The sequence below is a fragment of the Pleurodeles waltl genome, chromosome 4_2, assembly GCF_031143425.1.
Source record: "Pleurodeles waltl isolate 20211129_DDA chromosome 4_2, aPleWal1.hap1.20221129, whole genome shotgun sequence".
NCBI classification, from domain to species: Eukaryota; Metazoa; Chordata; class Amphibia; order Caudata; family Salamandridae; genus Pleurodeles; species Pleurodeles waltl.
In genome coordinates, this window is record NC_090443.1 from 967,198,551 (window position 1) to 967,212,948 (window position 14,398).

The window sequence follows — 14,398 nt, forward strand, 5'->3', positions numbered from 1 at the left end:
ACTTACTTCTGCCAAGAATATCACTGCCTCCAATTCACTCCAACAACGTGCAATTACACAAAGGGCACTGCATCAACACTGACCTCTGCCGAGCATATCACTGCCCCATATCCACTCTAGCGATGTGCAACTACGTGAAGGCTCTGCATCAATACTTACCTATGGAAAGAATATCGCTGCCTCCAATGTACTTCAGCGATGTGCAACTATGCAGAAGTCACTGCATCAAGACTTACCTCTGGAGAGAATTTTACTACATCCAATTCAGTCGAGCGATGTGCAATTATGTGGAAGGCACTGCGTCAAAACTTACCCGTGCAAGAATATTACTGCGCACAATTCACTTCTGCGATGTGCAATTACGCAGTCGGCACTGCATCAACACTTTCCCTGCTAGGAATATCACTGCCTCCAATTCATTCTAGTGATGTGCAATTACATGGAAGGCACTGCATCAACAGTTACCTCTCTTTAGAATATCACTGCCCCCACTTCACTCCAGCGATGTGCAATTACACGTAAGGCACAGCATCGACATTTACCTCTGGAGAGAAGATCACTGCCTATAATTCACTCCAGCGATGTGTAGTTACACTGAGGGCACTGCCTCAACACTTACCTCTGGAGAGACTGTCACTGCCTCCAGTTAAGTCCAGCGATGTACAATTACGCAGGAGGCACTCAATCAACACTTAACTTTGCCTAGAATATCACTGGCCCAATTTACTTCAGCATTGTGCAATTACACAGAAGACCCTGCATCAACACTAACCTCTGGAGATAATAACAATGCCCCCAATTCACTCCAGTGATGTGCAATTACACAGAAGGCAATGCATCAACACCTACCTCTGAAAAGAATATCGCGGGCCCCAGTTGACTCCAGCGATGTGCAATTACACGGAAGGCACTGCAACAACACTTACCTATGCTGAGAATATCACTGACCCCAACTCACTCCAGCGATGTGCAATTACACGGAAGACACTGCATCAACACTTAACTTTGCTGAGAATATCACTGCCTCCAATTCACTCCAGCAGTGTGCAATTAAGCAGAGGGCACTGCATCAACACTTACTTCTGCCGAATATATTACTGCCTCCAATTCATTCCAGCGAGGTGCAACTACACGGAAGGCACTGCATCAACATATACCTCTGCCGAGAATATCACTGTCCCTAATTCGAATCCAGTGATGTGCAACTACAAGGAAGGTACTGCATCAAGACTTTCCTCTGGAGAACAAAAAATGCTGCCTCCAATTCACTCCAGCGATGTGCAATTATGCGGAAGGCACTGCATCACCACCTACCCCTGCTAAGAACATCACTGTGTCCAAGTCAGCCCATAGATGTGTAGTTACAAGGAAGTCAATGCATCTACACTTACCACTGCTCACAAAACCAGTGAACCAAATTCACACCATCAATGTGCAGATACACATGAGGCACTGCACCAGCACTTGCCACTGCTTCTAAGAATACCACTGTTGGCACTATATTGACTCTTTCTGCTGCTGAATATGATAGTGTTTAGTTCACTCCAATGGTGAGCAGTTACACAGAAGGCACTGTGCCTACTTCTCTCCATCGAAATGCAATTACACAGAATGCACTGTGCCTACTTCACTCCACTGGTGAGCAGTTACACAGAAGGCACTGTGCCTACTTCTCTCCATCGAAATACAATTACACAGAATGCACTGTGCCTACTTCACTCCATCGAAATGCAATTACACAGGAGGCACCGTGCCTACTTCACTCCATCGAAATGCAATTACACAGAATGCACTGTGCCTACATCACTCCACTGGTGAGCAGTTACACAGAATGCACTGTGCCTACTTCACTCCATCGAAATGCAATTACACAGGAGGCACCGTGCCTACTTCACTCCATCGAAATGCAATTACACAGAATGCACTGTGCCTACATCACTCCACTGGTGAGCAGTTACACAGAAGGCACTGTGCCTACTTCACTCCATCGAAATGCAATTACACAGAATGCACTGTGCCTACTTCACTCCACTGATGAGCAGTTACACAGAAGGCACTGTGCCTACTTCACTCCATAGAAATGCAATTACACAGGAGGCACCGTGCCTACTTCACTCCATCGGAATGCAATTACACAGAATGCACTGTGCCTACTTCACTCCATCGAAATGCAATTACACAGAATGCACTGTGCCTACTTCATCAAAATGCAGTTACACAGAAGGCACTGTGCCTACTTCACTCCACAGAAATGCAATTACACAGAATGCACAGTGCCTACTTCACTCTACTGGTGAGCAGTTACACAGAAGACACTGTGCCTACTTCACTCCATAGAAATGCAATTACACAGAATGCGCTGTGCCTACTTCACTCCATAGAAATGCAATTACACAGAATGCACTGTGCCTACTTCACTCCACTGGTGAGCAGTTACACAGAAGGCACTGTGCCTACTTCACTCCATCGAAATGCAATTACACAGAATGCACTGTGCCTACTTCACTCCACTGGTGAGCAGTTACACAGAAGGCACTGTGCCTACATCACTCCATCGAAGTGCAACTACACAGAATGCACTGTGCATACATCACTCCACTGGTGCGCAGTTACACAGAAGGCACTGTGCCTACATCACTCCATCGAAGTGCAACTACACAGAATGCACTGTGCCTACTTCACTCCACTGGTGAGCAGTTACACAGAAGGCACTGTGCCTACATCACTCCACTGGTGAGCAGTTACACAGAATGCACTGTGCCTACTTCACTCCACTGGTGAGCAGTTACACAGGAAGCACTGTGCCTACTTCACTCCATCGAAATGCAGTTACACAGAAGGCACTGTGCCTACTTCACTCCACTGGTGAGCAGTTACACAGAAGGCACTGTGCCTACTTCACTCCAAAGAAATGCAGTTACACAGAAGGCACCGTGCCTACTTCACTCCATCGAAATGCAGTTACACAGAAGGCACTGTGCCTACTTCACTCCATCGAAATGCAATTACACAGAATGCACTGTGCCTACTTCATCAAAATGCAGTTACACAGAAGGCACTGTGCCTACTTCACTCCACAGAAATGCAATTACACAGAATGCACTGTGCCTACTTCACTCTACTGGTGAGCAGTTACACAGAAGACACTGTGCCTACTTCACTCCATAGAAATGCAATTACACAGAATGCGCTGTGCCTACTTCACTCCATAGAAATGCAATTACACAGAATGCACTGTGCCTACTTCACTCCACTGGTGAGCAGTTACACAGAAGGCACTGTGCCTACTTCACTCCATCAAAGTGCAATTACACAGAATGAACTGTGCCTACTTCACTCCACTGGTGAGCAGTTACACAGAAGGCACTGTGCCTACTTCACTCCATCAAAGTGCAATTACACAGAAGGCACTGTGCCTACTTCACTCCACTGGTGAGCAGTTACACAGAAGGCACTGTGCCTACTTCACTCCATCAAAGTGCAATTACACAGAAGGCACTGTGCCTACTTCACTCCATCGAAATGCAATTACACAGAATGCACTGTGCCTACATCACTCCACTGGTGAGCAGTTACACAGAATGCACTGTGCCTACATCACTCCACTGGTGAGCAGTTACACAGAATGAACTGTGCCTACTTCACTCCACTGGTGAGCAGTTACACAGAAGGCACTGTGCCTACTTCACTCCACTGGTGAGCAGTTACACAGAAGGCACTGTGCCTACTTCACTCCATAGCAATGCAATCACGCAGAATGCACCGTGCCTACTTCACTCCATCGAAATGCAATTACACAGAAGGCACTGCACTGATACTTAGCACTGCACAGTTGCACTTCTGCGTCTAATTCACTCCATCGATGTGCAGTTATACAGAAGACAGTGCACCAACACACATTACTGCTGCTGAGAATACCTCTGTGCCACATTCACGCCATTGATGCGCAGTTACAAAGTAGGCACTGCATGGACATTTACCGCTGAGAATATTACAGCGACTAATTCACTCCATCGATCCTACTGCTGATAATAACACTTGTCAAATGAATTGCATCACTGCGCATTTATAAAGAAAGGAACTCCACTGATGCTTACCACTGCTGAGAATACCATCACGTAGAAGGCACTGCACTGACACATACCGTAGCTGCTGAGAATACGACATTGATGTCCCGTACAATGAGGCACGATTACCCATGGTCTCCAACAAGCTGTCGAGAGCCCCTCAAAGGACTCGCTCCATTCTGTGTCAAGGGTGGAAGCCTGGTTCAACAGCACTCAGGCCATCCTCGGAGAAAGCATCCGTCCACATCGTAGACTCTTAGGGGCATATTTATACTCCGTTTGCGCCAAATTTGCGTCGTTTTTTTCGACGCAAATTCAGCGCAAAACTAACGCCATATTTATACTTTGGCGTTAGACGCGTCTAGCTCCAAAGTATGAGGAAAGAGCGTCATTTTTTTGCGTGAACGCCTTCCTTGCGTTAATGAGATGCAAGGTAGGCGTTCCCGTCTAAAAAAATGACTGCAACGCAAATGCGTCGTATTTATACTCCCGGGCAAAAATCACGCCCGGGAGTGGGCGGGGCAAAAAACCCCGCATTTGCGCCTCTTTTTAACGCCTGGGTCAGGGCAGGCGTTAAGGGACCTGTGGGCTCAAAATGAGCCCACAGCTGCCCTCCCATGCCCCCAGGGACCCCCCCTGCCACCCTTGCCCACCCCAGGAGGACACCCAAGGATGGAGGGACCCATCCCAGGGACATTCAGGTAAGTTCAGGTAAGTATAAAAAAAATATATATATTTTTTTTTTTTTGGCATAGGGGGGCCTGATTTGTGCCCCCCTACATGCCAAAATGCCCAATGACCATGCCCAGGGGACAGAAGTCCCCTGGGCATGGCCATTGGGCAAGGGGGCATGACTCCTGTCTTTACTAAGACAGGAGTCATGTAAATGGCGTCTGGGCGTCGTTAAAAATGGCGCAAATCGGGTGGAGGCGATTTTTTTGCGTCAACCTGACTTGCACCATTTTTAAGACGCCCTAACGCCATTTTTCCCTACGCCGGCGCTGCCTGGTGTACGTGGTTTTTTTCCACGCACACCAGGCAGCGCCGGTCTGCTAGCGCCGGCTAACGCCATTCAATAAATACGGCGCCCGCATGGCGCTTCAGAATGGCGTTAGCCGGCGCTAAACTTTTTGACGCTAAACTGCGTTAGCGCAGTTTAGCGTCAAAAAGTATAAATACGGGCCTTAACGTTTCTGACGCAATAGGACATTTCATTTTTCACAGCATCATTAAAGAACACAGTCGGCAAACCATTCTTCTCTAACAAAACACGAAATCACCCGATAACCTGTCTCCAAAGTGCTAGGGGGTCACACAAATGGCAGACGTGTGATACACGTGTTAACACAACACTTTCCATTTGGCAGCGCCGAAGTTCGGTTATCTTGTGGGTGCTACAAGCAGTGCTTTGAATGGGCCGGTACTGTCCGGTACTGAGTACCGGCACTCTTTTATTTTGAGAGGAAGAGTACCTCCACTTCTCAAGATAAACGTAATGCTTTTAATTTGGGAGTACCGGCACTTCTCAGAAGCACTTCTATTTGTATACCATTTCAAGCACTTACCCATAAAGGGTTGCTTTTGAAGATGAGAAGCTCTTTGCTTTTCCAGGAGTGAAATTGTTTGTTCGTGAATGTCCACAGGTGGGACGGTGCCACGGGGACTGTGTGTCGGCCTTTAGTGGAAAGAAGTCAGAAGTGAGACAGTTGAAGGGGTCCGCGTCGGTGGCAGCCTCCCAGTAACTTTTTGCAATTGAAAATCAACAATTCCCTTTCCCAAAATTTAGAAGTCGATCCATCTTTTTTGGAAATCTAAATCCTTTCAAATCTTAATGTAGTTGGAGGAAATGACGTCCGTGATAAAAATCGAAAGACAATAAATACTGAAGCTTAGAGGCGGAATTCTGCCTCATGTTTTTAGCTTTGAGAACAAAAGCAGTGGTTGAGTCCAGGTGTAGCGCAGAGATTGGAGGGAGACACTGAGGGAAAGATACCTGTTAATCAACACGCCTCGGATGCTGTGCAACTAAAACTGATACTTTATATCAGAGACCCTGTCACCCAGTGTTTCTATCTGAGGGTTTTAGCCAAATAATGAGATCTCAAAGGTTTGCAGCAACTTTCAACCTAGTTTGCAGGGGGCACCCTAGGCATTACCGACCATCAATTTGCATATGAGCAAATATTTTTTCAGCTTGCAATATGAGCATTATTTCACTTTGCAATTAGAGCGAATGTTTTCGTACAAAGTGTCTGTATAGAAGTCTCTGGAAAATCACTTTATGATTTGTATAGCGCTTTCAAGCATCAGTATGGCACTGCAGCGCTTGCCTAAAAAGGCTCCATCTGTCCTGAACTGCAACAGTCATCATTTATAGTGATTCTTTCTTGTTGGTATTTGATTTTATGAGGTTAATACCGTTAGTTCAACATTTAGGCCCTCATTATGAACATGGTGGTCCGGACCGCCATGCCGGCGGAAATTACCGCCACCGGCATGGCGGTCCGGACCGCCATATTCTGAACACAGGGAGACTGCCACAGGCAGAACTCCGCCACTGCCAGGCAACTGCCGCCAGACAGCCTGACGATGGCGGATTTCCTTATCCAACAGGGCAGCACTGCAAGCAGCGCTGCCCGCCGGATAAAGAACTGGTGTTCCCCCAGCCTTTCCCTGGAGGTTTCCCCTGCCAGGGAAAGGCTGGCGGAATGGGGCCCCTGCACTTGGCATGGGCAGTGCAGGGCTCCCGTGCACAGCCCCGTCGCGCATGTCACTGCCCTATTTCCGGGCAGTGATATGCGCGGCGGGTGCTGCGCACCCGCCGCACTGCTACATTGACGACGGCTCCATGTGGAGCCAACGGCAATGTACAGGCCCAGCATTCCGCTGGGCCGGATGGCGGAAACACTGTTTCCACCCGCCGGCCCAGTGGAATGTTCTTTATTGGGCCGGCGAGATCCTCAACGTGCTGGCGGTCGATGTTCTGACCGCCAGCACCGAACTCAGCGGGATTTCCCACCAAGTTTGTAATGAGGGCCTTAGTTTTGATATGGTTTGTGTATCATAATTTAGGAAAAATGAAAAACTGTTGTGGTGACTTGTGTGGGGAGGGGTTTGCTGAGAGACGTTTCCGTTTTTCTTCGGATTTGGTAGTTAGTTGTCCAGTACTCAGCCAGAGCATAGCGCTTTCCACACATGCATCACCTGCAAGGCCAGTGCCCTGTGTTGCGAGGGTGAGGGCTTTAGACTGTGGTATGTTCGTTCTAGCTTTCCCTGCATGCGCCCAGGGTGTCTGCTGGTGTGGTGCCTGGCAGTACTCGTTACCAGGCAGCAGTTTGCCAGCTCTGTGGCAGGATGCTGTGCTGTGTGCATGATGGTGGCGGTGGCCTCTTTAGACCGTGCTGTCTGAGTCAGACCGTTTTTAGTGAATGGGAAATGGCATGGTGGTCTTCTTGCGTACAGGATGTTGTTGACTATCTGATGAGAGCTATGTTATGGGCTTTCAGAGGTGCCATGGGAGCCTGTAGCATGGGTTTAGCTATAAAGTACTGATTGCTGGATTGTGTGGACATTTTAGGGTTTGGGGTGCGTGTAGTTAGAGCTAGCTGGCGTCAGTGGTGTCTTGTTGTCGAAAAGCCTCAAGTGAGGCAGTGCCAGATCCGCAGGCACAGATACATAGAGTCCACATTAGCTATTTTATTAGACTCAGTGAATTAATAAATAATTGATAATTAATTTTTGTTGCATTGGTTGCACACCGTTTAATAGCAGAGCATTTAAAGAAAGGAAACCCAATATGCGGGATAACGGAGTACCCAAGACTCTTCCCTCTAGAAGTGCAGCAGTTTTGTAGATCAGGGAGTGTGTCTGGAGTGTCCTGTCCAAGGGTTGGCAGAAATGTTGCCCACACAAAGTGTGGGATCTTAGGTCCAGTGTCATCCCAGGACCTTACACAGTCAGGCAGAAGTCATGAAAGCAGGTCACCACCACTTGGACACATGGTCAAGCGAGCCCTTGAACACTCGCTAGGGAGAGCTGCCATTTGGGTCACATGATCCAGATGGCCCATCAAGCCTCACGTTGCATCCATAGAATATTGTGGCCGCGAGGATAAGAGGGAAGAGGGCGAGGCACTGGGTTGTGCTACCAGACAGACCTTGGTAGAGTTTATTCAAGGGGACCAATGAATTTGCCTCACAGCCACGCTTGACACTTGGGGGTTTCTGCTGCAAGGAAGATGGAACAACCTTCCTCGGAGTCAAACTGTTTATTTAGGGAATTCAGTCTAACGGGGATAGAAATGTCCCCTTCACAGCTGCTGGAGGAAATGAGATTTACTATAAGGGCGGGAAGATGCTCTCCCAGTCACACAGAGGAGCTTAGGTGGAAGCCACAGAAACTCTCTTTACAGCTCCCATGACAGAGAGGACTTTCCTTAAAGGGGGAGATGAAGCTGCCTCAGAGATGCACTGAGTACCATGGGGAAGTCATTTTATGGAAGGAAAGAAAGCTTCTCGCTGTCACCCTGAGCACTGTGGGAGGTCACTCGAAGGGGACAAATACAGCTGCACATAGGGGACTTCACTTGAAAGAGAAAGGTAACCCACACACTTACACAGTGCACACAGGAGGATCACTCAAGGTGGGGGGACTAATTAATAATGTAATATTTGTGGCATATAATGTTTGACATAGATGAAAAAAGTACTGAGAAATGAACAGTGGAGGTGAGGAATCAGAACGAGGAAAGACAACAGTTTTGGGACTGGAGAATAAAACGTGGCTTTGTGGGTTACAGCTGACTTCACATATAGGGGTAGATAAGTCTGAAGGTGGCGCAGCACTTTACGCTTCCTCAACTCAAAGCTATGAACTCTTCACCCTCCTGCACCTTTCTCATGTCTCTCCAATCGCTCTTATATTTCATTCTCCAGTTTTCACAGCATCCCCCACTGTCTCTTACAGAAGGACCCTAAGGGCAGTAAAGGTGATAAAGACATATGTGGTGGGGTATACAGCAAAAATCAGTAAGCACTTTAAAAATGGATCATGAGGGGGAAGGAACATGAGGGGCAGATCAGGAGAGGTGCACAGCACAGGGGAGGGTGCAGTGGTATGACAAGAAGGGAAGGATCAGAAAGCAGGCGCTACAAGGGGAGGCGCTGGGGAGCATAACAGCGTTGGGGAGGGAGGCATGGTGAACTGTGCAAGGATTGAAAGAGGGGCTAACCATTGGTCAGTTTTACTTTAGGGGATGGGGCAGAAGGCGCAGCAAGGGACTATCAGGGGAATGCAATGGTACCACAAGGGGACAAAGGCAAAGCAGTGTGGGAAGCACAATCTGAAGCCAGGAGGGATAGACAGGGATGGTGTAAGAGGCACAGCGGGTTGGGGGGATGAAGGCGTGTAAGGAGACACTGGGCCAATAAATGCAGCATCAGGGAGGCCATGGAGAGGGCAATGTAGAATGCAGGAGGAGCAGAGAAGAGTCACCTGGTATGGAATTAAGGTGTAGTGAGAACACGAGGAGGGCAAGATGAGGGTGGAGAGGGGCAGTAAGAGGTGAGAGGGAAGGTTGCAAGGGGAGCACAGATCAGACAGATTGAGGAGCACCACGAGAAGAGGTGAAGTGAGCTACCGGGAAGCAGAAGTACAGGAGGGAGGTGGCAGACTACGAAGGAAGGTGGGGTGGCCAGGAAGAGTCTGTGGCGGGCCTGAACCAGACTGAAATTTCCTCAACTGGTACAGCAATGATCACAGCACCTGCTCCCTTAAGCAGGAGTGAAAGTCACTACTAAAGCAACACATCCCCAGGCACCAATTAGCAGGAACTGCAAAAGTTCACAAACAAGCCTACTGAGATCCATGCCACATGTTTTCTCCCATACTCCCACCCCTAAACAGAAGGTGATGCACACATACTAGCCAGTAGGCAGATTCTGCGACCCACGGGAATGGGTGGTAGACCATGCTATGTGGTCTGCATTAGCGCGTGGCTGCCCCAGCCCCATAGAAAGCAGAGACCATCAAAGACAGAGACAACCAAAGCAACAACTACTCAAAAGGTTACACTCTCTCAGTTGCAGCCCTCTTAACTACTAGCCAATACCTCTTTGTAACCCAACATGTGCTTCATGCGCCACTCCCAAGCTCATGATGAGCACCACTAGACAAGGTAGGCCTCAACCACCAGCATGGTGCACTGGGGGAATCAGTTGCAGCCCTCTTAACTACTAGCCAATACCTCTTTATAACCCAATATGTGCTTCATGCGCCACTCCCAAGCTCATGATGAGCACCACTAAACAAGGTAGGCCTCAACCACCACCATGGTGCACTGGGGGAACCCCTGTAATGAACCACAGAGAGCCATCACTGATACACTGAGGCCATGCTGCTCCTTGAAGCAAGCCCAGGAGATTTATGTTCCAATACAATAGAATAACATCTAGCTTTATCATAGTTTCAGATTGTAATAAAGGAGCGGACATACCAGTATGATCAAGATGAAGTCCTACAAAATCGACAATGCATCCCGATTCTTAGAGGAGACAGGATTTTATTCTGAGTGGTGAATAAGCTGGGAAAACATTTGGTTGGTTGTTCAGTATTGAACCACACACTTTGCAGACCCCCACTCTCCTTTCATTATGTCTTTCTTTAAAACAGTTGTAGGGCTGATGGATTAGAAAATCAGTTGCTGCTTCTTTCTGGGAGGTCCTGGTGATCTCATGACACAGTCCTTTAGGAAGGCGGAGCAGACTTCAGTATACCTCACAGGATAATCTCGGAAATGGCTAACATGAGCCGACTCTTCAAAGTCCACAGAATCTACCAGTATGCCTTGCTCCTGGCGCCTCTGCATCATGGTCTCCACATCACTGGCTGCCACAATGAGATCTGCCTTTGAGTACAGATACAGCTGTGGCCACCGTGATGGGTCTTTCTTCATTGCATCATAGTGGTTTTCATGAAAGAATTGCGTCAGAGGGTACAGTATGATGCGCAACACAATTACCATAATTAGGAAAGCAGCCAAAATGAGATACCTGAGGATCATATTGGTTGAACCCATCAAGACAGCATTTAGAGCACGGACAGAGCCTCTCACATTGCGGTTCCCAGGCCCACTATCAATAATAGTGCCCACAACCCAGAGCGTGCTGATTTGCCGGTGGCTGTGGACCAGCTCCACCACATAGCGATAAAGCATGACTCCACCATTGCTAAAGACGTGGAAGAGGATGGGGCTCTTCTCAATTTCATAGTCGAAGAGGAGTTCCAGCAGCTTTTTGGCCTGTTCGCGCAGCGTGTCGAGGCCGAAGGATTCCGAGAAAAAGACCATCCTCCATGGCGCAGTGTAGCGGATGACGATGCAACCCTGGAAAAAAAATACAGCGTCTTTAGATTTCCAAACCCAATATGTGTAGATCTTCTAAAGGCAGTAGGTGTAATTATAAACAAGCATGGTTCTAACACGTTGTGGGACTGGGAGCGGAAAATCACACCATTGTTAAAGTTCCTAATTTCAAACTGGAACACACTAAGGTTACCAGTAAGTTACCAATGATGCATGCTTCTCAAAATCATTTAATGCACATTTAACATTTTTAATCAAGTTCTAAACCCATTCATCAATATGCTAATGCCCCTCACAGGAAATAAATATATAAATGAGCATTACATTAAGAGTGCACACCGTTGAAGGCTCACCCAGTTATATCAGAATGCATGCTGGCAGAACTTTATCTGAATGATGACCAGTTACGGTTCACGCTGACCTGTGGTACATGTGTGGCAAGGCTAAAAACGCGAAACATGATGAGTGGCCATTAGGCTCCTAAGTATAATCATCTACTTTACAGTTACAAGACACTAGGAGCAGGCTACAGAGGACAAGAAGGTACACAGGAAACATGGGACACTTCTACAAAATTCAAGAAAACTTGAATTAATGGTACAGCGCAAATGTATTAAATGAGTGGATTTTTTAAGTTCATACATTTGGTTACATTTAAGTCATAGATAATTATTTAAACAGAAGCTCAAACAGTCACGGAAAGCCACAGGATGAACAGTTTTGCAAGGTTCCCTGAATCGTCGTGAAGGAGCTGAACAACCGGGGTACTCTTTAAGCAAAGTTCAGGCTCTTGTGTTGTAGGTAATACGTACAAAGTGTGGCCAGCAATCATGGTCCCAGAGATCAAAGATAATAATGGATATTTGTCTACAACATTAATCTGGGTTTGAAGGTATTAAAAGCTAAGCTCCCACATAACTCTTTCAAAATCTAAGAGAAACACACACTGAAGTGTTCAAACAAGGACAAGTGCAATATCTGTGTGCAGGGCCTTCCCATAATCTTAGCATCACAAACCAGAGACACAGCACACTGATTCTAGGTCCCGTGCCAATAGGTATGAGTGCAACCCGACGTCAGGATGAAAACCAGACTTGATCATAGCTGGGATCTCTGAAAACCAGCCCAATGTAGAGATCTTTTGAAGCCACTAACTGGTGCACGCTCTAGATCACCAGGGTCCAACCGCAAGGAGTTTTTGGATAATCCCAGCACAAATTGTGTCTTGTCAGGATTTATCAAGGCTGGTTCTGTTATACATGAACTCTCAACTTTCAACAGAAAACTCTAAAAGAAAGAATTCTGCACCTAAGACAAATAAAGCTACTTACGAGATACAGTTTCCCATTTCTGCCTTCATATAAGGTACATTCATTGTTCTTCATGCAGCAGAACTTCTGACATAACATTACATTGCGATAACCAGCAATAGCACCTGCTACTCTGAGAAACTCTGAATCAGAGCCATAGAGTGAGGTTTGGGTCCGACTTATTCAACCTTTGGCTTTCTTTGACCAGCCACTTTCAGCCATTGACTTGACAGTTTGTCAATCACGTCTTGGCTCAGTCCAGTGAAGTATTTCACTCTCACCTAACATTATTGGCTGCTTCAATGTAACCTTCCACATCAATTTGAGTGCTTAGATTGAGGAATTATTGTACAAATATAGCCCCCTCTATATGATCTTGCAAATCTCCTCCAGGATGTCTCATTCTTAATGTAATAATGTTGCATATATTAGCATACTAAACCATACCTACTGACTTTGCCAATTCTTGCTCTTCCTCTGTTTTTGACAGTATTAGGTATGGTACAATTTCTAAAGCATTACGATTCTTTAAATTTGTGTTTTTTTCAGAGAGTGCCTACTGTTACATTCATTATTCATTGTTTTCAGATTTTAGACATAAATACAGAGAGAATCAACGTGTTTCTCTGTATTGTTTTCAAAAAGGAACAAAGACAGAAAGTATGTGTTTTTGAGTCATTGTCCTTGCTTGTAATTTTGACTTTCAGGCCAATATATGGGTAATGACAGCATGGAGATATATAATAATGATGATATTTCCTTAAATAAATATAGAAATCCACGTATATTTGCATTGTAATATTTATAATTCCAGATTACCCTATTGTATGCTAAATACCTCCATAATTTACTAAATCTGGACATTCAAGAATGAATGCACATTTAACACGTATATTAATCTGAAATATATTAGTTGATTTTTTTTTTACATATCACAAAAATATGGAAACTTACCCATAAGATTAGCAAAAATAAATAGGAATAAAATATGCTGTAAACCAAGGAGCCATAAATAAGATCATATACTCACAGTGCATGTGATGTGTGTTCTGCATATTGCATTGATCATATATTGAATTTTTTAAGAAATTAAATCTGAAACAGCATTTTATTATTGACGCCTACTTCAATAGTGCACACGCAGTGTTGTTCTTGTAAAATGTCCCAGCCCCCGCAGGTGGGCCCTTTAAGAGTCAAAATTGATTTTATCCATTTAATAATGAGGCCTTTAGCATGAAAAATATGCTATTTTATTCACGTCACACACTTGACTCCGAGATCAGTTGCCCCCGTCATGGCTGGGAACTCAAGACTATACTTTATGGAATGTTTAATTGCAGGTTTTTGAAAGAGAGAGGGATACATTTAGCAGTAAGTGATCAGCATACTGATATCTTGGCACTTTTCATTCAGCCTCCACATAGCATTCAGTTGGCCTTACAAACAAATTAAACAAAAGAGGCAAGAAAAGCAATGCAGACAGGACACTAGAACACCCAGTAAACATGCTGGAGCACTCACAGCCCCCAGGACAGGTGAAATTAAGGGGGTCATCCAATGTAGCTGAAAAACTAGTTCTCTTTCCCTAGTTCTGCACTGCTAACTATCACCAACACTGGTCACTCTGGAATGTGCCTGTTGTATAGGTGTTACTGTTTGTT

The 14,398-nt window shown here is 46.1% G+C and overlaps 1 protein-coding gene across 1 annotated transcript in view; it reads right to left on the bottom strand.

The window, feature by feature from the left end:
- Nucleotides 1-10,606: 10,606 nt before the first annotated feature.
- Nucleotides 10,607-14,398, bottom strand: part of TMEM53 (transmembrane protein 53) — an 83,071-nt gene continuing 79,279 nt past the window's right edge. Inside the window, exon 3 of the mRNA XM_069232805.1 lies at nucleotides 10,607-11,448. Coding sequence (XP_069088906.1) covers nucleotides 10,753-11,448 — 696 coding nt within the window. The 3' untranslated portion in view covers nucleotides 10,607-10,752. The remainder of the gene's footprint in view (nucleotides 11,449-14,398) is intronic.